Source organism: Durotheca rogersii, assembly GCF_024521655.1.
Source record: "Durotheca rogersii strain YMJ 92031201 chromosome Unknown GGS23scaffold_28, whole genome shotgun sequence".
NCBI classification, from domain to species: Eukaryota; Fungi; Ascomycota; class Sordariomycetes; order Xylariales; family Xylariaceae; genus Durotheca; species Durotheca rogersii.
The window spans coordinates 99,848-126,417 of NW_026251259.1; the positions used below are offsets into that span (position 1 = coordinate 99,848).

The 26,570-nt window shown below is 55.8% G+C and overlaps 8 protein-coding genes across 8 annotated transcripts; 7 read left to right on the plus strand and 1 right to left on the minus strand.

The window, feature by feature from the left end:
* The first annotated feature begins 3,302 nt into the window (after positions 1-3,302).
* Positions 3,303-4,572, plus strand: GGS23DRAFT_261531 (uncharacterized protein). The gene is made up of 2 exons (XM_051512355.1): positions 3,303-4,205; positions 4,363-4,572. The coding sequence occupies exons 1-2, from the start codon at positions 3,542-3,544 to the stop codon at positions 4,533-4,535; spliced, it is 837 nt and encodes a 278-aa protein (XP_051368500.1). The 5' UTR covers positions 3,303-3,541; the 3' UTR covers positions 4,536-4,572.
* A 1,933-nt stretch (positions 4,573-6,505) lies between these two features.
* Positions 6,506-7,831, plus strand: GGS23DRAFT_261333 (uncharacterized protein). The gene is made up of 3 exons (XM_051512353.1): positions 6,506-6,601; positions 6,659-6,988; positions 7,062-7,831. The coding sequence occupies exons 2-3, from the start codon at positions 6,710-6,712 to the stop codon at positions 7,455-7,457; spliced, it is 675 nt and encodes a 224-aa protein (XP_051368501.1). The 5' UTR covers positions 6,506-6,601; positions 6,659-6,709; the 3' UTR covers positions 7,458-7,831.
* A 1,940-nt stretch (positions 7,832-9,771) lies between these two features.
* GGS23DRAFT_607238 (sorbitol dehydrogenase) lies at positions 9,772-11,557 on the plus strand (the record flags this gene model as incomplete). The annotated part of the gene is made up of 5 exons (XM_051520018.1): positions 9,772-9,992; positions 10,129-10,256; positions 10,363-10,522; positions 10,710-11,178; positions 11,354-11,557. 5 exons carry the CDS (start codon positions 9,772-9,774, stop codon positions 11,555-11,557), a joined length of 1,182 nt encoding a protein of 393 aa, XP_051368502.1.
* A 28-nt stretch (positions 11,558-11,585) lies between these two features.
* Positions 11,586-13,342, plus strand: GGS23DRAFT_261476 (uncharacterized protein). Its single transcript, XM_051512354.1, has 2 exons — positions 11,586-12,354; positions 12,438-13,342. Exons 1-2 carry the CDS (start codon positions 11,811-11,813, stop codon positions 12,956-12,958), a joined length of 1,065 nt encoding a protein of 354 aa, XP_051368503.1. The 5' UTR covers positions 11,586-11,810; the 3' UTR covers positions 12,959-13,342.
* Positions 13,343-16,273: 2,931 nt separating this feature from the next.
* GGS23DRAFT_599981 (putative multicopper oxidase) lies at positions 16,274-18,493 on the plus strand (the record flags this gene model as incomplete). Its single annotated transcript, XM_051519001.1, has 4 exons — positions 16,274-16,546; positions 16,629-17,599; positions 17,700-18,169; positions 18,345-18,493. 4 exons carry the CDS (start codon positions 16,274-16,276, stop codon positions 18,491-18,493), a joined length of 1,863 nt encoding a protein of 620 aa, XP_051368504.1.
* A 739-nt stretch (positions 18,494-19,232) lies between these two features.
* GGS23DRAFT_614602 (uncharacterized protein) lies at positions 19,233-20,257 on the minus strand (the record flags this gene model as incomplete). Its single annotated transcript, XM_051520660.1, has 1 exon — positions 19,233-20,257. A coding segment is annotated over one exon (855 nt), but the record flags the coding sequence as incomplete, so codon positions are not given.
* Positions 20,258-21,335: 1,078 nt separating this feature from the next.
* Positions 21,336-21,637, plus strand: GGS23DRAFT_599983 (uncharacterized protein; the record flags this gene model as incomplete). Its single annotated transcript, XM_051519002.1, has 2 exons — positions 21,336-21,389; positions 21,449-21,637. The coding sequence occupies 2 exons, from the start codon at positions 21,336-21,338 to the stop codon at positions 21,635-21,637; spliced, it is 243 nt and encodes an 80-aa protein (XP_051368506.1).
* Positions 21,638-23,168: 1,531 nt separating this feature from the next.
* On the plus strand, positions 23,169-25,386 carry GGS23DRAFT_599984 (vanillyl alcohol oxidase; the record flags this gene model as incomplete). Its single annotated transcript, XM_051519003.1, has 7 exons — positions 23,169-23,434; positions 23,512-23,522; positions 23,574-23,729; positions 23,788-24,172; positions 24,242-24,326; positions 24,394-24,432; positions 24,514-25,386. 7 exons carry the CDS (start codon positions 23,169-23,171, stop codon positions 25,384-25,386), a joined length of 1,815 nt encoding a protein of 604 aa, XP_051368507.1.
* Positions 25,387-26,570: the final 1,184 nt, after the last annotated feature.

Below are 26,570 nucleotides of genomic sequence, written 5' to 3' on the forward strand. Positions count from 1 at the left end.
GCGTATTCTAAACTTAATTCGAAATTAAGTTATTTACTCGGGATTTTACGCTAGCTTACGTAGGCGTAATAAAACGATATTAAGATATTAAGGAAGGAGGGGAAAATAATCGTATACTTTATTAACGTTACGTATAAAGTATACGACGTAGCCGCGATATTTATACTACTAACCGCGGATTATAAGTATATTTATTACTACGTAAACCCGCGTAATAAATAGTTCTTCGATTATTATTAGCTCTAATAATAAATTAAAAGAAGAAAGGATACTAAAGTTAAGATAATTACTTACGCTAAAAAAGAAGGGCTTATTTACGCGCCTTTTCTAGTCTTTATTACGATAATACTTATAAATACCCGCGGTATTTAGATCTATATTAAACTAATATTTCCCGTAACGATTATAATATTTACGTCGTTTTTATTCTAGCGCTAATTAAAACCGTATTAAAATCGCGTAATCGGTATCGCTAATTACGTTAGCGTCGAGGTCTTCCTTTTACCGTAGCGGCTTAATTATAAACGAGCTCTAACGATTAAAAACGCTACTAAGTTCCTAAGAGCGAGCGGTATTTAAGGGAAAGGTTTAATTAAAAGGTCGGCCTAGGCGCGGTTACTTTCGCGTTAGTTTTAGCGTAAGAGGTTCTAGCGTAAGGGGCCGTAAAGGTCGGCTTCGACGTACTTATACTTACTTTAATATTAATTCTAGCGTAAACGCGCGTAAAGGTCGGCTTCGACGAATTAGCTTTAGCGTTAATTCTAGCGTAAACGCGCGTAAAGGTCGGCCTCGATAAACTAGCTCTAGCGTTAGTTCTAACGTAGGCGTACGTAAAGGTCGGCTTCGATAAACTAGCTCTAGCGTTAGTTCTAACGTAGGCGTACGTAGAGGTCGGCCTCGACGAATTAACTCTAGCGCTAGTTCTAACGTAAGCGTACGTAAAGGTCGGCCTCGACGAACTAATTCTCGCGCTTATTTTAACGTAAGCGTACGTAAAGGTCGGCCTCGACGAGCTAACTCTCGCGTAAATACTCGAAGAGGTCGCCCCCGGGGCGCTAGTTTTAGCGCTACCGCTAAATCCGCTAGTTATAATTATATTATTAACGAAGAAAGTAAAGAAATAAGAGAAGGATTACCGTTATTACGTCGGGTTATCTTATACCGTTTTCGAATTTATTATTATAATACGTTACTTACGCGTAAAGCTACTTTTTTAACGCTTAAATTATATATCCAAGGCTACGCGGTAATAAAATATAATCGATGATAGGTAACATTTAATCGCGGAGCCGGTTAAAGCGTCTTAAGCGTAAGATCGGATCGGGAATCTTATATAGAATTAGCGGTAAAGTATAAATTATTAATATAAAATACTAACCTAAGTAGGACGGCGTATATTTTCGCGGTAAGAGAGATAATTTTTTATAAATATAACGTAATTTCGTAGATTAATAAATTACTCGATAACTTAAATTCTTCCGTAAGTACGACATTCTTTAACTTAAAGCGACTTTATTTTAATTAAACTAAGGATAGATTATAAGAATGGATTATAAGATACGGAAAAGAGTAGGAATTATATAAATAGGAGTAGAAACGTATAAATAAACGCGTTAATAAATATACGTAGGGATCTTAAGGGGTAATAGGGATACGCTAAATAAGAAAACCTCTATTTATCCCGCCGTTTTTATTAGGTATACGCATTTTTAGAGACCCATAGCGCGTTTTTTAGCCAGTAAAAACAAAGTTTCCCCTAAATAATACCCCTTTATAGGGTTATTTATAGGGTTATTTATAGGGTTATTTACAGGGTTATTTATAGGGTTATTTACAGGGCTATTTACAGGGGTATTTAACCCCGTAATTAATTAGTATAATAGGGGGTTATGCGTATTATAACTATCCTCCGGATAGGATAAGGCATGTCTGTAGACGGTCACGCGGATCTGCGCATGGGTGGAGAGACGCCAATACCTCTTCCCGATCCACAAGCAGAGACGTGCAGATAGTCGAGTTCCTCCCCGGGGTCTCAGCTTGCCCTTTTCAGACAGACCGTACCGTATGCATCAAGCAGCCTGCGGGTGTGCTGGCACTGTAGACGCACTGTACGCCTACTGCAACGGGCAATCTAGAGGCAGGCACATGTATCCGGGTACGCTGTCGCCGCGGCTTGCGGTGCCTGGTGCACACACACCTACCGAGGTACCGTGTACATGTCTATGGAAAACAGATGGCGGGTCCTGCCTGCCCAGAAGCAGCACTGAAGGAGGGCGCAGATACGCCGCTCATTGGCCAGCGCAGAAGGGGGCAGGGAACCCCCCTCCACTGCTGTACTTCCGTACCTGAGCCGCAACCAGTCAGAGATTCCACGTCTATTTCGACCTCGCCGGGGTGGCTCGCTGCCGACCGTCGCGCGCGCGACGGCAACAAAAAGAGGAGTAGAAAATGAGACGGATAAGGAGGGGGGAACGGCGTAGCCGTGGAGGAAGACCAGATGCGCGTTTAAGACGCATCTCTTTTGTGTATAAGCCGGTGGTAGGCAAGCGGGAAGGCGCCGCCGTATGCGGCGGCAAAGCTTTTTTGTTGTACCTTCCATGTTTTGTTCTAGAAAAATTTTCTTTCTTTTTTTTCACTTTCACTCTCATTTTTATTTTTCTCCCCCCAAATTCCTCTTCTTTTCTCCACCCTTCTTTCTTTTTTTTCCTCCCTTCTTTTTTTTTTCTTTCTTCTCTCTCTTTTTTTTTTAGTCGCACATTCACCCTCCACACTTCAACCCTCTTCTCACTCTCTCACTCTCTGCCTCTGCCTCACCCCGTCTATCGCAATTCTATCATATTTCTCTCAGTGATTCCCTATTCTTCACATCGTCCAGGGCCTCAACCGTCCAATTACCCGCGATCTCGCCCGCGATTCTCAATCCTCACGCGTTGCTCAATTAGCCGTGGCATCCCCCATCCTCCTCGGCCATCTACGGTTACCTCCGCCCACCTGCTCTCCTCTATCGTGACCACCTCCTTTTATAGCCTCACCCTGGTCGGTTGCATCCGCCTGCTGAATTGAATGCACCGGGCATAGCTGTCTGGTCCACCGCGACTCGACTCATTTAGCTGTTGACCTCCCACCCCCCTCGCTTGTCACCCATAGACTCCTTATCGCGGGACGGTCAAGCCATCAGCCGCCAATCTATCCATCTCCATCCCCCCCTGTCCCTCTATACCACCATATAGCAAGCTGTGATACGTCGACGTCGCGCTCCCCTTCATCATGTCGCGACAGCGCCCGGCGTTCGTTCAACGCTTCGTGCCCGACGTTTCCAGACTCTTTGAAGTGAGTCGCATCTCCTATTTCTTTATCTGGGTCAATCCCGTCCCCCCTTTCTTTATCTCCCACCGAGACTTTTCTTTTTCTTGCTCTTTTTCTTTCTTTCTTTTTCTTTTTGGGGCTTCTCAATTTTCGCTCTCTTCTCTTCCTCCACCCTCCCCGCCATTGCGTCCGAGATCGACTAACATGCACATCTCAGTTCCCTTCGAACAGCACTATGTCCCCGGTCTACGCCGCGAATGGCTCCCTAGACCCGCGCTCTCTCAACTATGAAAGCAGTGACCTGAATGAGATCACGCGGCGGCAGATGAATGAGGACATCAGTGCCTATCGCTATGACTTGGACTTTTGTCGGAACCAGCTGGCCGCCCCAGACCTGACTGCCCAAGAGACTCGGACGCTACAGATCCGCATCTTGGATTGCGGGCACAACATCCGCCACTGTCAGCACCGCATCCAGCAGCTGGACGTGCAGGCACGCAGCGCAGCCCTCGTCCCCGCGGGCGGGTACAGGTCTCAGCAGAATTACCGTGCCGCAGGCTCGGCACCTAGGGCTGGGGGTGCCAAGCGACCACGCATCTCCAAGATAGAGGGCGAGGAGGACGAGAATGGGAGAGTAGGCGGTGGGAACGGCGAGGCGGACATGGTGATAGACATGAACGGCGCCAGCACCGTGTCGATCCAGCGCCTCGGATTCTGGAAGTGCCGGCTGTGCACGTCGCAGAAGTACCTCGACTCGGGTTCCAATCGCGTACCCAGTGCACCGTGCAAGTGGCCGTTGAAGGACGTATCTAAGATGCTGAATCATTTCCTCGATATGCATACGGAGCACGCCCCTAATGAGCGATGCGAAGAGCTCGGAGCGGCACTGGCACATAATCGTGAGTTCCCCCTCTTTTCCCCCATACCCCTTTCTCTCCCCCTTGTAACTTGTACCTATTTCCCTCCCTCTGTTACGTATGATAACAAAGCCTCTCCCCCGTCTTAATACTTGCATACCGGGGAGTACTTGAGCTAACCATTGGCAAACCATCGCAGGCGGGCCTTTCGAGTACTGGCTGACGCGCACTCGATCGCAAGAGCTAGACGACATGTCCGTCATCGACGACTTGATCCACACTCTGCAGTCTGGCACCCTGCCCGAGGCCCTGCGCGGCCTCAACAGAGCGGCCAACGCATTCCCCAATACCGTGTCTGGCATCAAGCGTTGAGGCCCCTGCCTATGATTTAGGGAGAAGGGGGGTTCTCTCGCTGCCAAGTAGCGCGTAGTGCGGTAGACTGAGCTTATGTGAAATTTCGGGGCCTGGGTGGACCTTGCCACTGCTTGTGGGAATACCAAGGGAGTTGATGCATAGTTTCTCGTCGTCGATACCCCGCCGTCTCGGAGGGTAACGGCTTGGGATCAGACGGGATAGTGGGCCGGAGGTTCTTTGTCTTGTTCATCGAAAAAAACGTCTGCGATAACGGTGGTGTATCCTATTACGAAGTGCCGTCCTCTCTTGCTCTCTTCTTCGCCTCCTTTTTTTCGGTTTCTTTTTCCGCAACGTCAGGTTCATGGCGGCGCACCTCTCTTCTTTACATTACGGCACGGCGTTACGGGGAACAGCAACGGCGGACACACTCCTACATACGCACACAGACGTGGTTTAGATGTACCTACCTTGTTTTTTTTTTTTTTTTTTCACTGGACGACACACATGGCATAGTGCGACGGCGGTAGCTAGGTAGGTAGCTGCCCTCCGCCCGCCAGGGCACGAAGAAACACCTGGGCCCTGCGCTGCGCTACGGGCAGTCTGCCGCGAGGATGAACCGGAAACAGAAAGAGAGAGACATGATCTGTCTCCCTTCTCACAAATTACCTAATACCAACTGTCTATGACGTGGCGCGTCCGACCGCGTGACGGGTGAAGGTCAGATCCGTAGCAATTGACCCCCCGTGCTAGGCCACCCGGTCCGCCGGTAAGGCAGCCGTCTACGGGTCTGCACGCGCGGCGTGGGAGCGCAGTTCTCGGCCGATCTGCCCGCCAGCTAGCTAGCCCGGCTGGTAGGCGGGCCGGAGAGAGATGAGATGAGGCCGGTAGCGGTTCGGCGTCTGGTCGCAGGTGGGACGCCCCCGTGTGATGGGTGCGCCGCCTCCGCCATGCCTGACGCACGTACCTACACCTGGTGCAATAGGGCCGTCTTGGCTGGTTCGATAGATCGCCCAGGCCGAGCACTGTATAGGTAGCCAATCTGTTATCTACAACATCACGATACGGCCAATCTTACAGCTTGCTGCTGCAGGTCGGGATGCGGTTAGCATGTCTCCGAGGTAGGCATCTCCAAGGCGGCAGATAGCTGGTGGTAGGCAGCGCAGGTTGGCCGAGGCAGTACGCCAAGATGCCTTGGGCAAGCAAGAAGCGGCTCCTTATCAATGGAGCCTAGGGGAGAGCCTAGGAGGTAGCCTAAAGCTATCTGATAGTGGGCAAGTAAGCAAGATAAGCGGTGTGATATTACATCAGGTACCACGGTGGTCCGTGCAGTCCAATCTGCCATTGATCGCCGTCTCTGGCTCCCGATTAGGACTCCTTCATCTTCTCTCCTTCAACATCGCGACACCGAGGCAAGACAGCGGCTCACTAGGCACACGTGCTTCGGGGCCCATTCCACGTCCCTTGTTTCAGTTTGCCAGTCCTTACTCATACGTGGAATCGACGGCTTCCGTCCTGCCTACCTCGCAACTAGCTATTCTGTTTTCCCTGGTTCAGTCCCCTCCTTTCCACGCGCGAGGTATCCGTGGCTTTTTCTCGTGCGGATGCGTGCTAAAGCCGCGAAAGCGAGGCGTACCGCGGCGCGTTCGGGCCAAGGTATTCGGTATATGTAGTAAGTCAAATAGGCCGTCGCACACGAATTCTTATTGCTGCGCGCATTCTTGGCCGCCCGAGTGGCTTTCCACCTCCCTTGTGACAACGTTAACTCGGGGCGTTCTCGCGGCATTACTCGGCCCAGAGAGCCGTCGAAGGCGACACAGCAACATGTCTCAAGATTCAGCATACCTCCTGCTACAGGCTTATTGACTCAGCAAGGCCTCGGCGCCGGCTAGCTTCTCGCCGCGCTCTCCCCCAAACCCTGGCTGCAGTTTGCGAGCGCCGTCAGCTCGGCCCATTCCGCGCAGCGCTGATGCTGTGTCGATGGCACTAGCACAGAGTCGCGCAGGCGTGCAACCTAACCCGTCCTGATTGACAAGTGTTCAGGTCGTTTCCGACCGGATTTGCCTACGCATGACTCCGGTACTTATGTGCGGTCACCCCTCCCCTCATCGGATATCCGTATCCATTGATCGTCCATCTGCTAGGACCACGGCGGACTGGTATCTCCGATCGGCCGGGTCGGCGTGAGAGTATCGATGGTGGTCGTAGAACGATTGCGACGCAGAAATGCTGCGAGATGGCATGCACTTGCGCTGGCTGGGTGCACAGGCGACCACGGGATGGCCAGTCGCTATCTAGATGCTGTGTCCCCGCCGAGTCCGATGTGCTCCCCCTTGGGGTGTGTCCATTGCGTCAGATGCCCAGTCATCCGAATTAGAGACGCGAGTGATGGGACACCGTTGTGGATATCCCGAGGAGGGGTTCTCCAGATAGTGAATCATCCGCGACGGGAACAAATCCATGGGGATACGAGAGTAAGTCTATTTGAGCGACGTGCCGTCTACCGATCGCCGAGGGAGCCGCCCCGGAGCTTACGAAGCTATGCAGTCTGTACTCATATTACTCTCGAATCCCATGTCACATAGACACCATGTACGCCAACTACCTCTTCTACATTTCTGGCCTGGCTTCCCATCTCCCCGATGGCCGCACGCGGCGCGTAGTTGCCCCGACCTCTTGATGTATCGCGAGATTCCTAGACCTATCCGTGCAGCCGACCTTAGCGACGCCGTGACTCAGATCGGGCGCATCTGCAGCTGGTGCAGCCCTGTGCTTAGTGGGGGGTCCGCTGGTGTCTCGATATCGACGCGAGATCCGGCATTGGACGTAATCGGCCCTAGCTACTCAGTATGGGATTCGAGCGCATTTCGTCTGGCAAGCCTACGTCGGGTAAGCAGGCGTACTTCAGAAAGAAGGGATCGACACAAGAACGGAGACGGTTGAAGCAGTCACCGAGTACACCGAGAACGGAGATACGCAGCTCTCACGACATGCCTCCAGGGAGGATAAGGTCGACCTGCCACGTCCAGCTACCTCGCCGTTCGCGAGTGTCCGGCGCCTTGATCCCAGAGGCTCCCTCGATGTCGGCGGTACCTACTTCCTTTTCGTAGATATGCTCGTCGCCTCTCGGCGGTGTAGCAGTGACTTTGCGAGATTTTTACGACGGCGAGTTGGAGCGCTAGCCGCGGGTACGTTTCCGTAACCGAGCAACCGAGGGGAGCTTCCTATATGAACTACGAACTACGAACCACGAACTACGTGTTTCCGCAGGGCCATGACGCCTCTACCTCCTCGATGTAGAATCGTGGCCTAAGCATATTGTTGTGCGAACCACCTTCTTTCCCCCTCCCTCTCTCCCACACCGCCCTGGCGATCACTCATAGCGGCGGCAGTACATAGGAGCTCCTCTCGGCATACCATCCATCTCGCAGGATAGGCAATCCGGCCTAGGAGCGGGGAAAGATGGGGCGACAGGGTCGGTATAAATAGCAAAAATCCTAATTGGATGTTGGCTAGTCCCCCTCGGATGGCCTATATAGAGCAGCAGAAAAGACGGGTGGCGTCCAGGTCAGGTAGGCTCCAGTAAGCCGGGTAGGTACATTGCCGTATGCCTTACTAAGAGCAAGAGAGGGGGGAGAAAACGGCGCGTGTGTTCAGATGCGTGCGCGTGTAGGGGTGTAGATGGGATAGATGAGATATTACTTACAAGATCTTGATACGCTCACCAAAGGGATTAGTTTACACGCTTCGGCTACCCCCGCCGGCCTTCCCATAACTCGAGCTATAGGTAGGTACTTACTAAATACGCAAGCCTTTCCCCTTTTCCGACGCGATAACAGCAGCAGTTCACAGCGCCACAGCGCGAACGGAGTCGCTTACGTAGCAAATCCAATCACGCGCAGATAAAACCCTTCGCGTCTATAGACTTAGCTATCTGACTAACCTATACCACCCCGTGCTAGATAGCCGAGGATGTGCTGCTGTCGCTCGGCCCCTCTGTGCCGAATCCTCAGACTCCGAAGCCATCTAGAACGACCGATACCCCCAGGTAAAGCTCCGGCCCTATAAGAGGACGGTGTCTCTGCCGGGGGATGGGAGGCGGAGGAGAGACAAGGGGGGCAGCCTGCATGCAGTGCCACCGTAGCATTCTCGTCTCGTGTCGCACTTACACGCACAGAGATGGTTAGATGATAGAGAGGGAATGTGTGCGTGTGTGAGCACTACGTATATGCGGTGTGTGTGTGATCCGCAGAGTGGCTCTAGCTGCGGGGATGAAGCCTGGTCGGCGGAACAGGTGCGGAGGGTGGGGGTGGATTTACCGAGAGAGGGAATGGAGGAATGGATGAGTTGAGTTTCAGCGCGCGCGAGGAGTCGCTCTCTCGTCTCCGTATTCTGTCACGGTCATGAGAAGAAGAGAGATGGATAGAGAGATAGAAAATAGGGATACATGGAGAGGGGCTAGAGGAGAGGGTTATAAGATAGAGAGAGAGCGCGTTTCTAAGAAGGTAGGTGAGAGGAGAGGGAGAGGGAGAGAGAATTATGAGAGCTCGCCCTCGTCAATTGAGGATAGCCTAGCCTAGCGGATGGTTGGCTTGTCTCTAGCAGCGTCCGGTCGGATGCATCCGCGTAGGAAAGGGGCGGGAACCAGTCCAGGCTGTTCATCTCGCGAGGATCCAAGGACGATTGCCGCCGCCGGATAGCCACATTTGGGAAGCCGGTATGGGTCTCGAGCTCCTCTTCTTCGTACCCGTCGCGGAGCCATTCCGTCTCGTGCGCCTACCGCTTACTACCTCTGCTCGCGCTCACATGCACAGCACCTACGCATCGCGCTAGCCAGCTAGACCTCTATACCTGGGTTGGAGAGAGGCTGTCGAGTCCAGCCCAGGCGGAGGAGGAGAGCAGAAACAGGATTAAGACAGGGGACTTTTGAACTTCTTGTCGATTCTCGAGCTTATATGCTGTTAACCATTATCGCTTACTTGCTCCTCTCCCTGCTTCCCTCTGGCTTTCTCTCTGGCTCCGTCGAACTACCATAGCGAAGAATCAGAAATCATCGACACCATTGCCATTTTCGTCCGGTTCTTTATCCAGAACAAAGAAAGGGAATTTAAATACAACAAGCACTTCGTACTTCCCCTCGGCATCGCGCAACCCGACGCCGACGCCGAAGACGCTACTCAACTGTCGCAACACAGAGGTGCCCGTCCCGAGCCACCACATTCATTGCCGCCTTCCACGCCACCAACACATCGCAGACATGCCGGGCGCGGACACTAACGGTTCCCGCGGGCAGGGGAAGGCGAGGGGCGGCGCGACGGACGGTATCATCTACAACGACGCCAGCGAGGACGTCAGCCGCTTCCGGAACCCCTCCGTCCAGGTTACGGCGGACCACAAGCTGAAGCTGGTGGACGCTCCCGTCGAGGAGCCCGGCCCGGGACAGGTCACTTTGCAGATCAAGTGCTCCGGGATCTGCGGGTGAGGGCTTTTCTTTCTTTCTCTTTTTTTCATTGTATCCCTCTCTTTGCTCTTACCCCGCGCCGTGGGAAGCGGCAAAAAAAAAAAAAAAAAAAGCCGCTTCCCTGACTAACAGGTAGACTAACTGCTTACCTAGTTCGGACATGCACCTGTGGAAATCCGGGCGCATCGGGTCGCTCGAGATCAAGGGCGACTGCATCCTGGGCCACGAGGCCGCGGGCGTCGTGCTCAAGTGCGGAGAAGGGGTGACGAGCCTCAAGCCAGGTGAGCCAGCTCTGCCAGCATACCCCCCCGTCTCTCTCTCTCTCTCTCTACCTAGTCCCGAGGGGAATGACCTAGCTGGCTGACCCGCGGGATGGGGGGTGGTTAGGCGACAGGGTTGGCATCGAGCCCCAGGAGCCCTGCGAGAAGTGCTTCCTGTGCAGAGAGGGCCGGTATAACCTCTGCGACGACGTCAAGTTCTCCGGCATATGGCCCGATAACGGCACGATCCAGCGATTCAAGAACCACCCCGCGAAGTGGCTGTACAAGTGAGTAGTAACGGGAAAACTAGCACACCAAGCGGCGGCGGCGGCGGCGGCGGGCCCGGATGTCTACGAGCGGGCGGGCGAGGCCCTGAGAGAGTGACAAGGAGAGAGGGGAGAGCGGAGAGGTAGAAGGGGTGAGGGGGGGCAGAGCGAAACGAGGGTCTCGGACCGGGCTAACACGGCGCGGCAGGATCCCGGACGAGCTGACGTACGCGGAGGGGGCGCTGCTGGAGCCGCTGAGCGTGATCCTGCACGGGCTGAACGGGGCGAACGTGCGGCTGGGGCGGCCGGCGCTGGTGTGCGGGGCGGGGCCGATCGGGCTGGTGGCGCTGGCGGGGGCGCGGGCGTCGGGGGCGCACCCGCTGGTGGTGACGGACGTGGACGCGAAGCGGCTGGCGTTCGCGCGCGAGCTGGTGCCGCGCTGCCAGACGTACCTGGTGGACCCGGCGCGCAGCGCGCAGGACAACGCGCGCGCGATCCGCCGCCTCTACGGCGACGACGAGTACGCCGCCCCCGCCTCCGTCATCGAGTGCACCGGCGTCGAGAGCAGCGTCTGCACCGCCGCCTTCTCCGTCCGCCGCGGCGGCACCCTCATGGTCATCGGCGTCGGAAAGCCCGTCATGAATAACATCCCCTTCATGCACCTGTCGCTCGCTGAGGTTAGTGGCATCCGTAAACCCTCTTCTTCCACACCCTTCCCCCTCGTTTTTTTTTTTTTCGATTTCTGTTCTTGAGGCGTGCCTGGGCGCGTTGGAGCCTGCTCTGGCCTGCATACTCCCCACGATAAGAGCGACAGAGAGAGAGAGAAGGACGCTGATCGCGGGGTGAGAGCAGATCGACCTCAAGTTCATCAACCGGTACCGGGACACGTGGCCGGCGGCGATCCAGTGCATCAGCGGCGGCATCCTCGACCTGAACAAGCTGGTGACGCACAAGTTTCCGCTCGAGCGGGCGCTCGACGCGTTCGCGCTGAACGCCGACGTCGGCAACGGCAGCATCAAGGTGCACATCGTTGACGACGTCGACGCCGTACTGTGAAGGGGGAGAGGGGGGGGGGGGGGGAGAGCGGAAGCGAAGGGGAGGGAAGGGAAAGGGGGGGTGAGAGATAGGGATGTGCTACCAGCGTGTATAGCGTAGGCGACAGGTATATTAGGAGGAAAGGGGAGGAGGGGGGGGATGGCTAGGCGAGAAGCGCGCGCATGGGATATGTACCCACGTATGCAGGTAGCCTTTTTCTTGTCGGGTGCGCGACGAAAAAGAAGACGGCTCGTCGGAGCGCGCGCAGTCGGGAATGCGCAGCAGCACACCCGAGTTCGCGCGGCCTGCCATCGCCACGCTAAGAGACGAGACGTCGGTCGATTCTCTGCCCGACTCGCCTTTGATCGCAGCCCGTGCGCGCTCGCCCGCCTCGTGCCAAGTCGAAAAAAGGGGGGGAGGGGGGCGACAGACGTGGTCATGGGGTTTTCCCCTTCTTCCTCCCTCGCTGCCACCGTCGCGGCCACACACACACATACCTACCTGCCTACGTACCTATCTATCTACACCCACACCCGTGCGCCCGCCGCTACACACGCACACACCCAGGTGCATGTCAGCGCGCACAGAGAGGCCCCCGCATCGACGGGCCGTTCTGCTCTCCCCGCCGGCCCCCCTTGCGCGCGACGGGCGCCAGGTAATCCAGAGGCAGCGAGGCAAACCTGCCAGACGCTGTCGCCGCCCGACGCGCCGATGCCGCCTACCTACCTCCCTCCCCCTGGCGGCGCGCGCTGGCAGACGGGATCGCGCAGCGGCGCAGGGGCCAAGGGGCGACGGCGAGACAGGCCTGCGGAGAGGAAGCTCCGCGGCGCGCGCGCCGTGGGGAGGGCAGGGCAGGTAGATGGTAGGTAGGCAGGCGGGCAGGTGGGCGGGCGCGACGCAGGCCGCTCGTATCCGCGGTGCGAGGGCTCGTGTGCGTCGGAACGCGGGCGGGCGGTCGGGTCTGTCTGTCTGTCTGTCTGTATGTCTGTCTCTCGCACTCTTCTTCCTCCTCCTCCCTTCGCCCCCCCCCCCCTCGCTCGTTGGGCGCGCGCGCGAGTCCGCGGGCGCACGCAATACCTATGTCGTCTAGGCAGGCGAGGCCCCTCCTCGGTGCCGTCGTGGTCGCAGCTCGGCGGGACGGCGGCCGCGCGCCAGAGGGATGGGAAAGAAAAAAGAAAAAATAGGAGGAAAAAGAGCGGGTTGTGCGAGGACGATCGACGGATGAGGCGGTCTACCGATTTTTTTTATTTTTCGTGTCTCCCCCCCTTCGTCGTCCCCCCCCCCCCGGGGGGTTCTAGGATCCGGAGGTATCACAGGCGTCGACGCTGTCGCACTGGTGTAGAGAGAGGAAAGAGAGGTGGAGATGGGGAGGCGCGAGGGTGTGGGTGGAGGAGGAGAAGGAGAAGGAGGAGGCGTGGATGAATGCGTTGCATGCGCCGGGATGTGGTAGAACGGCTTTGCGTTTTATTGTTAATCTTACCTATTGAATCCTCTCTCATTTAACCTCGTCGATTCGTTCCGAAGCGTCGACGTCCGGCATGTGTGTGTGTGTGTGGGCGCATTGCCATCCGCACCCGTCGTCCTGGTGCCGACATCATACTACGGTTCCCTCCTACGCATCTTACCTCGCCTGACAGACCTGCGCTACGTGCTACCACCACCTCTACTATGCCGCGCTCTGCCCTGCGCACGCACATCGATGATCCCGGCGGCGCCTCGGCACTGCAAGATTGCGAGGCGGCAATTTAAAGCGGCCGCGAGCCCGAGGGTTGGGCCGCTCCCGCTGTCTCTCTCTCTCTCTCTCTCTCTCTCTCTCTCTCTCTCTCTCTCTCTCTCTCTCTCTCTCTCTCTCTCTCTCTCTCTTTTGTCTCCCGCCTTGACACGCGCGCGCGCCGCCCTCCCCCAAGGTCGTCGCGATGGCGAGGTAGTAGACGGCGATCTCGCCGCGTGTGCCTCTCGTCTCTCCGCCTCTCCGTCCGTCGGCCTGTCTCAGCGGCGCGCGCATGTGGCGCAGAGGGTAAGAAGATGGGATAATCCCGACCGCGCACATGCGTAAGCGTGCATGCGGGCGCGCATACATACACGTATGTAGGTAGGTAGGCACACGTAACGAGACGGGGGGGCCGGCAGGCGGCGCGCGACGGGTGAGACGGCGCCGCGGTTAAAAAAGCCAGGGCGTCGACGGGCTAGAGACATCAGCTGTTGGGCAATAAAATAATTAAAAAAATTTTAATATAGGACAGAAAAGAAAAAAGAACCCAATTTTAAAAACAGGAGACGAAGAGGAAGGGAGCCGTTGATCTACGGCGCTCGCTACGGAATGTAATGGGTGTATGGATATATTATGGGTGTATTATGGATGTATTATGGATGGATGGATGGAGAGTGGCCGCCGCGGGTCGCGTCGTATGATGGGTTGACGGAATACGAGAACTACTACGGAGCGCCATCCCTTGGTAAGAAACCTTCCTGTTCCGTCCCCCGATTCTCCCGCCGACGCCGCCTGGTGGCTACGGACAATGCCTACCGCTGGATACGTACATATATACAGAGGGGGGCTGCTTTTCTTATTTCTTTTTTTTTCTATTTACCCTCGGGATGCGGCTGATGGAGGGAATAGGGGGCGTAGAGGCGGGTTGCATTGGGAGGGGGGGTGATCTGCGAAAAGGGGGTGAGAGAGAGAGAGAGACCCGGGATGGGCAGAGTTGGACAGGATCAGTGGCTGAGGTGGCGGCGTCGATCGTCGCCAGCGCAATCGACTGATGCGGCAGAGCGAGAGAGGACGGAAAATACGATAGGTAGATCCGGAAATCATCGGCGGCCAGCGCTGTACCTGCATATGATATGTAGACATAAATAATATAAACATGCGGATGTATGTATATGTAGATGTATGTGGATAGTGTGTTAGTTATTGTCTGCATGTGGATGTATAATAATAGGTACTATGTTTAGAACGCGATGAGAAGAAAAGGGGACAAGAAGAGAAGAGAGATCACCGTTTTGCACAAAACAAACACCCGAGACGAAAACACCAATTTACCGTCGGTTTGGTCCGGCCCTGTCCTGCCTGGCTCCCCGCGGCATGCCGTTCAGAACAGACAGTCCGATGTAGGTAGATGGTTCATCTCTCTCTTGTTTTCTCTTCTGCTCTCCCTTCGCTCCCGCCGTCGTCATCTGGTCTTATTAACTCCCCTCTTTTTCTCGTGTAGGATAACCGCCCAAGAGTGCGAGCCCACGTCGGTGTTATTTGTTGTCCCAGGTCTGTCTTATAGATATTGCTATGGCTCACGGCTATGGCTTATGGCTACGACTACATGTATTCCTTCCGCTCCCACTCCCATCTCCCGTATGTAGATCGCACACGTATCTCGTCTATTGGCTACCGGGGCCTTTCAAGCTCATCCTTTAACTCCGTCCCATCCGTCGTCTTCACCCCCTTGGCTTCCCCCCTTGACCCCCTCCTCCCCCGGCTAACGTCCAACCCGTCCTAGCTCACATCGTCTGCACTTTAGACGGCTGAGTCTCTGCTAGTGGGACGTAGATAGTCCCCCTCCCGCGCAGTAACGTAAAAGTAAAAAATGTCTCTTCTCTCTAGTGCCGATGCGGGCATGAGAAACTGCCACCATACTGTCGACATCGGATCCTTGGCATTTCGTTCCCACCCGTTATCCAGCTCACCTGACCTGCTTCTGCTCTCTCCCTCTATCTCACTTTCCGCTTCGCGCCTCTCGTGTGCCCCACGGTGGTCGGCCTTCTTTGGGGGATGCGAAGGCGAATCGGCACGTCCGACGTCTCCGTCCAAGTCGACGTGTTCGTCTGATATTTGGAATCGTCGGGGAAGACAGCGACAGCAGCAGCTAGGGGCTGCCTTGGAATCTCACGACTCGAGCCGGGTCGACCCTGTTTGTTTGCCCGTCTGCTGAATCTGCAGCATGGATCACGTCCCGCGGCTAGAGCCGCCGACTTTCCCATCTCATTTCCGAGCCCGAGGCACCCTCGATGAGCTTCTGGGACCTTCGCGTATGGGGCGACAGAGGCCGGCGAGAGAGAGATGGCGTCGGACGGGTGGCGTTACGCCCTTCTCGCCGTCCCGCTAGGCGCGTACATACCTACATCTTACCGCTCACGGTCGACACTTACATGCCCTCCCCCCATGGCGAGGTGGCGTATTGTGTGGTAAATTACATGTCTGCTGTGGCTGACTCTACGCTGGCCATGCCACTCCTTCCGCGATCTGCCTCTTACCGGGCGCGTGGGTAGCCCCCGTCCAGACCTTGGTATAGTCCGTCTTGTCGACGGAGTCGAGGAAGTGCAGATCGTCTCACGCGTAATCGACACTCCCATGTGGGAATCCCCCTGAGTATCTAGAGTTACACCCTAACCTGCCTGCGCATGTCCTACCTACGTGCATACGTACATGGTGATGTAGTCGGAGGGTAAGAGAGAGAGAGAGACAGAGAGAAAGCCGAGTACCTGCAAGGGTCACGGCTCGCCAGGAACGTCCCGGTCCTGGTAGGTATGTATGAAGGCTTACTTACATCCCTCCGTTGTTATTGATGACTCTCGTTACGATCCCGATGGTGGACCCCCCTCTTTCCTCCTGGTCGGCCTTGACTCTCTGATCTGCCCGACGCGTTGGATCCTATAAAACATTCTTATGTCTGCCAGAGTTCGTCCCGTCAGGTTTTACTAGCTTGATACCCTCACGAGCCCAGCACAGCGTCCTTTCCAACGATGCGGTGGTATTTAAGCCTATTGCCGTCCCTCGTTCTGCGAGTCGGCCTGCTGCAGACAGGCGCACTTGCTGCGACGGCATCTGTTCACGATTCGTCTTGGCAGCCCGAGTATGTGATCCATGCGACATTCCAAGATGTTGTCATCAACTGCCAGCATCGTCAGTCCGTAGTGTTGAATGGGACGACTCCAGGCCCCACGCTGCACCTCAAGGAAGGGCAGACGACTTGGGTCAGGGTGTACAATGACCTCCCCGACACGAATTTAACCATGGTACGTTGGGTGCTCTGCTCGCCCGCAACGCCAAAATTCTGTATCCAGTTCTTCTCTGACCGCGACGATGGTGTTTATCTAGCACTGGCATGGGCTCACCATGCGGACGGCGCCCTTCTCCGACGGCACGGCTGCCGTGTCGCAGTGGCCCATAGCCCCGGGCAGGTTCTTCGACTATGAGATCCATCCCGAGATTGGCGACGCTGGCTCCTACTTCTACCACTCTCACATAGGATTCCAGGCCGTCACGGCTCACGGGCTTCTCATCGTCGATGAGGATGGGCCGCCGCCGTATAAGTACGACGAAGAGATCCCGCTGATGTTCTCCGACTGGTATGTAAAATCGGATCGCGAGATAGAGCAGGGTCTTACGGCCTCGCCCTTCAAATGGTCGGGGGAGCCGGTGGCTGTGGCCCTGAACGCGCGCACCGGCACCCGGATGTTCCCTCAAGCCTCGGATGTCTCTTGCACGCCGTTCATCATCGACGTCGAACCTGGGAAAACCTATCGCCTGCGAGTCGTGGGAGCGACGACCCTCTCCTACGTCCACTTCGCCCTCCAGGGTCACCCGGACCTGACTATCATTAGTGCCGACGGCCACTATTCGAAGCCCATCACGACGAACCGCATCCAGCTCGGGAGCGGCCAGCGATATGACATATTGCTGAAAACTAAGAGTCTAAAGGAGTTGATAAAGGATAAAAAACGTGGGATCTACTGGCTCCGATACGAGAGCCGAGGTCGCTCTAAGATCAACGGAGGATACGCGCTGGTACGATACAGGTACCGTTCCCCCTTCGAGAGTCTCGACTCGGTTTTGGGGCGGACACCCGGCTGGCTACCCAGGCTCCCTGTCAAGTCTCCCGTCCGCTTGCCGGCGGACGGCGCCGACCAGATACTCGACTGGCTGGAGTACAAGCTCGAGCCCCTGAAGCCGACGGCCCCGTTCCCTACGCTCGCAGAAGTGACACGCACGGTCTACATCACGATCAACCAGGACATCATCGGCGGCTCGTTCGAGGGGGGCGTGGTTACGGGTTCGCTGGTGTGGAAGTAAGTACAAAGGCACAAGGTGGAACCCTCGCGTGCTCGGTCGAGCACGGCAGATTTTGGGGGCGGGCTGGCGAGCGGACGAGCTAACGAACGGCGACAGGCAGAACAATCTGACGTGGACGGAGAGGGCCGCGCAGCAGCACCACTTGGTGCCGTACCTGATCGAGGCGTACGTGCGAGGCAGGACGCCGAACTACGAGGCGGCGCTGGCGAACCGGGGCTGGGACCCGCAGTCGAGGGCGTTCCCGGCGCGGATCGGCGAGGTGCTCGACATCGTGTGGCAGAGCAACTCGGGGCCGACGGGCGGCTTCGAGTACCACCCGATGCACGCCCACGGCGAGCACTTCTGGGACCTCGGCGCCGGCAACGGCACCTACCACCCCGCCACCAACGAGAAGCGCTTCCGCGACTTCACCCCCATGAGGCGCGACACCACCATGCTGAACCGCTACACCGCCAAGGGCGACGACCACGCCACCGCCGGCTGGCGCGCCTGGCGCATCCGCGTCACCAAGGACAACGTGGGCGCCTGGATGATGCACTGTCATATCTTGCAACATATGATCATGGGTGAGTGGATAGTTTCATTTTTCCTTGTTCCTCGCTGTGCCTCCACGCTCGGCCGTTGCGTTCTCGCGTTCCCTCTGTTATCACTGTTCCCGTCGTTGTCATCCCCTTTCTCCCCCCCTCGTGCGACTTCGTTAGGCGCCACCTCGTGCTGACGTTGGATCGCGTGGCGGCACAGGCATGCAGACGGTCTGGGTCTTTGGCGACGCCGCCTCGATCCTGCGGGAGATCCCACCGCCCTACATCAACGGCTACCTCGAATACGGCGGAAACGCATACGGTAACGAGACATACGATCCCTTAGTCCTAGATTACTTTACGGATTGAGAGCAGCAGATGAGAAATATACAACGAAGGGGGGAGAGGAAAGGAGGGAGAGGCTCTCCCCGACGAGAAATTCGGATCTAGAGACGTATCCGACTCGCCTTCCATCATCGTCATAATCGTCATTATCATCATCAGCGATCGGTGCGGGAGACATATTAGAGGGCATTTCAGGGGTTCTGAGTTGAGCGGCGAATTTCCATTCTTGCATATATGTAGCATCACGAGATATGCCTCATTTTTTTCTTTTACATTTTACATTCGGCTGTAATGATATCCACTTTGCTCCTTTGGGCCCCAACAGCGTTCATTACTCGTTGCTCTCCAACTCCAATCCGCTTCGTGCTGATGTTGACACCGCTGCGAAGCCGTGACGAGGCCTCCCCCGTGGCCACCTCCAAGTCTCACCGCTTCCGTGCGCCTGTCCTGGGTGCCACAAATATATGAACACGAGACGCTGCCGAATCCTAGACATTTCCCGAGCCGGAGGATTTCAGCCATGTTCCTACCGCTGTATCCGATAGGGCGAGGTGTCGCGGGATGATGCTCCCTAATACAGGTTCGGGAGCTGCTCAGGGGTATTCTTGATTGCGTCGCCAAATTTCGGGTTCGTCAAGGGCGGCTGCCTCGCTTCTGGGTGTGTCGAGCCACGGCATGCAGATAGGTCCGAGAATTAACAGAAACAAAACGCATCGTGACCTCTTATATATTAGCTAAACCTCGACGTACCCGTTCACATTAACGTTGTCATGAGCGCGACGAAGGGGGCCCGTCCATCCTTATCCTACCCCGTAAACGTATTACTGCGTTCCTCTGATCCATTTGGTAGCGCCTTGTCTGCATCCAAGCAGATGAGCTAGGCGATTATTACTCGGTGCCCCAGCCCTGTCGTAGTTACGTACTTGACGTACTTCACAGGGAACGGGACAAGAATGTGCGCCCCGACCATCCGATTATAATATCCTCCATCTTCTTGTTCGCTTCGTGCACTCGAGCGGGATATTCGGGGCGGGCATCTGCTGTCTCGAGCACCGTTGCATAACCATTGCACGAACTCTCGATGCTCACGGTCCAGTTCTGGCGGTGCAGAGGAAGGAGTTGGACTCCCGACTCTACACAGAGTTTCATCAGTTCCGGAAGGGCAGCCTCAAAGAAATCTGCGGATATGTCGATATCTAGCGTTTGGTAGTGATATATGGCCTTGTAGTCCGGACTGGAGCAGCGGATTAGACCCTGGAATGTGGACGTTCCCCGGAGATGCCTTGGAGGAAGGAGGGCTCGGCTGATAGATATCCGCTGTACGCATGGTCCTGTGTGCCAATGATGAACCGTGAGTTCGATGGTGCCGTATGTCCAGTTTAAGCCTGCGGCCGGTTGTCTGATACCCCGTCCGCCTTTGAAGGGCGAAGGATTCGGGTCAAGGATGAAGGCATCGTGCTCCAGGCTGATGTGGATAGTTGCACTAGGCTCGGTTGCATCTGCGTCCAGTGCGCCCATGAGGCATCTTAACGAGCCCTCCCCATCAGAAAGAGTCTCTGGAGGAGGGGGGTCTGGCATAACCACACCCACGATTGTTTGAGCCCGGGGGAGACGCACTCGTACTGGGAGGGGGTAGGTCTTGAGAGCAAAGTACCGGCTTTCCCTATTGACAGACAAGAAAGGGCTAATGAGATATTTAAGCGGTACGATATCGCCATTACGAACAAGAATAACGCGGTACCGACGTTCATGATGCAGTGCAATCTCCCAGGTTTCGAATCGAAGCTCGGGCGGAAGGCGTGAGAAGGGAAAGGGCTTGAAAGCCTGTCGTTTGGCCAAAGTCCAAGCCATAGATAGCAGTCGGGATATGGTCGATATTTCCATGGGTTGGCTGAAGAGAAAATCTAAGGGTGCAGTACGGTCTTCGTGCTCGGGGCAATCTTCGTGCTCATGGCGAGGTGCGAGAGAATTGCAGAGAGAACTGATACTCTACGAATTTTACGGCAATATAGGTTACTCTGTCCTGTATTGGAGCACGAGGGCGGGATTCTCGAAACTTAAGCTCAGATCCTCGCCCTTGAAGCTTTCTCTAAACGCACCGGCCGTCTCAATCGATCAATATAACTTCCTTTCCCGAAGTATGTGACTAAGATGAGCAATAATGATACCGACAGAAGGATGCTCTGAAAGGCACCTCGGGGCTCCGGGCGACGACAGATACCCAGCCATATTCCACACATGCCCGTGAGCTGGCGCAAAGTACCTGATAATAAATCCATGACCTCCAGTTCGGCAGTATCGCGGGGTTGGCATATATATAGAACAAAATATACCTATCATTAAAAGTCAGGGAAGAAGACTTGTGTCCGCCGGAATACGTATCTTTCGTTATTATTTTCGTAAGCGCGTATTGCAAACCCTCGGACGAAGAGGGGGGACGTGACGGACACCGTAGTATCACCGATCACAAACGATTTCCAGATTCCCAAACTCACCCCGAAAGTGCCGCGGGAGAAACGTCAGGCTCGCCTTCGGCAATCGTCCACTAATTGGGCAGGTTTGTGTCTCCTGACGGTCCCGGGGGCCCAATGGGCTACGCACGCGCTGGAGGCGCCGGCGATGGTTGCAGTATTAATGAACACGGCTTTACTTGTAACGTGTACGGAAAACCCCGCATCGCGAGGCTGGGCGAGAGGTGTATAAGTAGGCGACGACCGCGGTCCCCAAGAGAGAGAAGGTCGAAGCTGTTTTCCCCAAGCTACCTACCAGATAGCCTTTATCAATTCAAACTCGCTGTGTTGAACACCGTCCTAACAAGAATAAAAAGTATCACCCCCCATCATCGTTATCTTCGTCCATCATCATCATGGGGAAGCACGACATGTCCAAGTCTGATTCCCAGAGAATCCAGTCGAGCCAGGTTTGGGATCCGTCCACCCATCGCCCATCTGCTTGACCATGCTAACTATGGCTCCCTAGGCGAAATCCGGCGGCGACATGTCGTCGAGGGGCTTTGCCTCTCGCGCTCAGGGCTCCGCAGACCGCCACGCGGCGAGTTCTGGCCAACAGGGTGGGAGGATCGGAGGCAGTGGCGGCGGCGGCGGTGGCGGCCAGTCCAAGAGCTCCGGAGGCTCGAGCGGTGGTGGCGGGAGGGCCAACAGGAAGTAAGTCCTAGGTTGGGGACTGCCGAAGCAACGGAGGTTAGAAGGCAGAAAGGCTGCTGTGGCAGAGTCACGGTGATGTGCTTGGTATGCGTGTGGTGGCGTTACCTTGTTCCGACCCGTGTATCGAAGAACCAGCGTAGACCTGTCTAGCCAGCTGTACTTTGGCCGTAGATAGGCGTCAACAACTCTATGGGCAGGGCGGACGAGCAATACCGATCATTATGCCAGTTTGGGAGCTCTAAGACTGGAATCCAAGCATCGGGTGCGTGTGCACAGTGGAACTTCTGCTCTTTGCCGTGGAAACAAGCGCCACCTCCTACAGGCAGTCTTCTTCATATTACCTGTCAAGGTTCGTCGTCTTCTTTTCTCTGCAAGTCCTGGGCTTCAAATGAAGTAAAGTTTCACTATATGCTACGTCTGCCACATTTGGCCCCTCAAACTTGTCAAACTTTTCCTCATTCGCGACTCATGACTTGTAAAAACGAATTTTAAAAATAATGAGCGAAGGAGAATGTACTAGAACAGCTACCTCTTTGAGAATGTTAGGTCGTTCTCTAGCATGTAGTAATGACGGTTCTCCTATTCGTTCTCTTGGTCTCCCCTATTCCCTTCTCCTCCTCATGCTCCCCCCTATTTTAAGAGGACCCACTCGTCAGCTTCCCCTTTTTGGCCTACCCCAGACGCTCCTTAAACGACGCAAGGATGCCTAGTCTTGGCCGTCTCCCCATAGATATAAACTAGGACATTCTAGCGTCGCCCAACATTTATGTCCGATCCGATCCCCTTCAGATCTGCCGTGCCGTCTAGACAAGGCATCTCTCTGCCGTAGATGCAACCGTCTGGCAGATGTTGAGCGCAGAGATCGGCTGTCCCTATGTTCTCAGGGATAGGGTACAATGAAAGTGCCATCGCGACATATGCCCACGTGGAATCGCTCTGCTGAGAATCTCCTGTCATCTTGAGGTGTCCGCTCGGAATACTTGCGGGATATGGAGGCGCAGACCCGAGCAACTTGCACCCGCAACAATCTGCCGCCGAGCCCGAGTGTCTCTCCTCTTCGAACACCTCGGTAGGAATTCCGAGTAAGCGTTAATAAGCCGTGATAAACTGGCGCGATGCGGCGTTAGTCGCATGCTAAAGACGAGCATCTGCTGGGTCGATCCCGCGTTTACGGCAACGTGGACCGACGCGGGCCTCGAGGGTGTATGCGGGGGTGGGTTTGGAGATGGCGAGCGTCGAGGCCCTCTGCCGCTGCTGGACCGCACAGGTGCCCGGAATAGACGATAGCAGATAGCTCCTCTCTACGCCAGGAATCGGCACAATGCAGCATCCTGGTTCGGCAGATGGGTTCGCGAGGTCAGATCCCTGCGGGGTAATAGTGGTTCGTTCAGCTGGAGAGCCTTGGAGAGCCTTGGCTAGACGCATGTGAACGACAGCTATATGAACAGGATGGAATGCCATCGGCTGTCGAGTTATCTAGTTATTGGCTGCTACAACAGACAGACAGATCTCTCGCATCGACTACGACCTACGCCATGTCTTTCCAAGACGAAGCTCAGTGCGACGTGCCGCGCCTCTCGGAGAAGCACTCCGGCATCCCGGATTTCCTCCTTGAGAAGGCCCGCGCGGCCAAGGCGGGAATCTTCGAGACGAGGACCAAGCAGAAGACAGCAAGGAGTCGTCTCCCTGCTCTCCCCCCTGGCGTTGAAGAGAAGATCTTCAACGACGCCATCGACGAGCTTAGCAAGGAGCTGGGTGCCGATAACGTCGAGAAGAACGACAAGCCGCTGAGGGACGGATGGTGAGTGTTCGCAGACACCCCGCCAACAATTCAACGTAGCCGTCGGCGCGCAGTCTAACACTGATGTGATTACACAGGTATATGGATCGTACGCTTCGTCCCCCCAGCGAGAGGGGGTGGCTTTCACTGATATGAGTAGATCCGAATACCCATGATCTAATGACTGTCCTGGACGAGGAAGAGCTCGTGCCGTCCGCAATCGTCTACCCCAGCAGCACCGAAGAGGTCCAGACAATTGTCCGGTGGGCGAACAAATACCTGATACCTATCTCCCCCATTTCGATGGGCCGAAACTGTAGGCAAATGCACCATCGCGAACGGAACGAGACGAACGTGGACGCTAATAGTAGTAGTTGGATATGGCGGCGCGGCGCCGAGAGTGCGGGGATCCGTCCTCATAGATCTTGGCAGGCGTATGAACAAGATCCTCGACATAAGCCCGGAGGACTACACGTGCCTCATCGAGCCCGGCGTCTCGTTCTTCGCCCTGTACGAAGAGATCAAGGCGAAGGGATATGACCACCTCTGGGTCGACGTGCCAGATGTCGGAGGCGGCTCTATCATAGGGAACACGGTAGACCGAGGTGTTGGCTACACCCCGTACGGCGACCATTGGGCGTGCCATGCCGGTTTGGAAGTTGTTCTCCCGACCGGAGAGGTCATCCGGACCGGCATGGGTGCCCTCCCGGGTAATAATACCTGGCAGACGTTCCCCTACGGATTTGGCCCTTACTCTGAGTTCGTCGCCCCTATTCAGCATTGCGGACACACGTAGCGACGCCTCCACTGACTATATCGGGGGTGTAGTGGAATATTCTCTCAGTCCAACTTTGGAATCGTCACGAAGATGGGCCTGACGTTGATGCCGAATCCGGGCGGGTTCGAGAGCTTCGTAAGAGATGACTGGGCCCACGTCCGCTGCCTTACACAGTGTCGAGAGCTAACATCACATCTCGCAGATGTATACCTTCCAGAAAGAAGAAGATCTCCATCAGCTGGTGCGTAATCATGAGCTCCTACCTGTTCTATTTTAATAAAGAGTATGGCCACTAAAAGGGGGACGGGTGGGAATCGTGTAGATCGAGATCATCCGGCCCCTCCGGATCAGCAACATCCTTGAGAACGTCGCGCAGCTGCGCCACGTCACGCAGTCCATCGCAGCGCGCGGGCGGCCGCGGACGGATTTCTACAAGGGCGAGGGCGTCATCCCGAAAGACGTGGTCCACAAGGCGGCGGCCGAGTTCCCCGTCGGCGACCACTCGTGGGCGTACTACGGCATGTCGTACGGCCCGGCGCACATCCGGCAGCACAAGCTGGCCATCATCGACGCCGAGTTCAAGCGCGTGCCGGGGGCGCGGCGCGTCGACCCGGCGACGCTGCCGGCGGACGAGTACTTCTGGTCGCGGGACCGGGTCGCGGCGGGCATCCCCGAGATCGACGAGCTGCGGTGGGTCAACTGGATGCCGAACGGGGCGCACATCGCGTTCTCGCCCGTGAGCCCGATCCGGGGCGCGGACGCGACGAAGCTGTTCGAGCTGGCGCGGCGGCGGCACGACGAGTTCGGCATCGACCTGTTCCCGGCCTTCTGCGTCGGGCTGCGCGAGATGCACCTCATTGTCGAGCTCGTGTTCGACCGCGCGAACGCGGCGCAGCGCAAGGCCGTCATGGACTGCCTGCGCTGCCTCATCGACGACGCCGCCGCCTGCGGCTACGGCGAGTACCGCACCCACCTCGTGCTCATGGACCAGGTCGCCGGCACGTACAACTGGAACGACGGCGCGCTCATCAAGTTCCACGAGAAGCTCAAGGACGCGCTCGACCCCAACGGCATCATGGCCCCCGGCCGCTGCGGCATCTGGCCCAAGCAGTACAGGAACCGCGGCTGGGAGATGACCAAGGAGAGCGGTGAGAACTCGCAGGGGGACGGCGTCGCACCACCTGAGAAGAAATAATGACGAATCGGCTGACAACGCGGCCTGTCGTCCGCCCCGGTTTGCTGCTATGTCTCCCCTTCAAAACAACAAATTCTGCGTCGGCCTACGGCAAGCCTGGCTAGTGAGGAGGAGACGATTTAATTTGCAGACCGCAACTGGCGATCCTTGGTACCGCTAGGCGAGACTAGGTGGCTTGAATATGTAGGGCCGCCTGCACGCGCTTCCTTGTTGGCGCCTGGAAGACGAAGCCTGCCTCTGCCGACTCGGGTTAGTGGTGGGCATGTCATCGCTGGAGGCCTTGTGGTATTGCCCTAGACTCCAAGTTATCACCGTATAGATCGGCTACTATTCGTGTATTGGATAGCCAGGAGCCTCGCAGACAAATCCAACAATACCAATAAATATGCCGAACTACGCCTTATTAAGTGAGACGAGAATCCATCAGACAGGGCTCATACCCAAGACGGTCCAATAAGTACGCCCTGACAGCCCCAATTGCCGATCGTGGTAGTGATCGTCGAGACAACTCTGTACGCTGTCCCGTTTCGATAACCTTGTTCCTAGTTATGTCCAGCGGCGCCGTGGATATCGACGGCTATCGTAGTGACACATATTCGTATGCATATCATGCTAGGTATGCATGTGGACTCGGCGCGGATATGGATGGGCTGGGGACGGTGGCGTCGCCGAGACGCGCCATGAAACGCCTCTGAAGGGAAATGTTTGGTGGGCTGGCACGGTGATCTGGTGGAGAGTGACGCACAACATAATTACTGTGTCCCGAGGATACCGATCGAACACTTGGTCTTTTTTGCGGCGTATGGCGCTGCTGATCGATTTCAACCCCAACTTTCATGGGACGCTGCGAGGTAACAGTTCCAACGAGCCTGCAATGGCTATCTCTAGGTAAGTAGAAGGCCACAAATGCCGAATAAAGAACGAGGACTGACAGACCCGAAGGTGCCTATCTATCCCGATGTTCCGGAAAGGGAGGCCGTGTCCTAGTCATGATTTACACGGCCCTGTTTCAGCACGCCTATGTGTATTATAGGAAATGTACTTGGCATAGAGAATACCTTTGCCCATTGGTTTTCTTCGTGTCCATAAAGCGGACTCAATGCCGCAGAGGCTCGGGTCTAGACACTATAGAAGGTCTCATATTATCAAGAACACATACCATGCCGGTCGAAGAGAGCACGAGA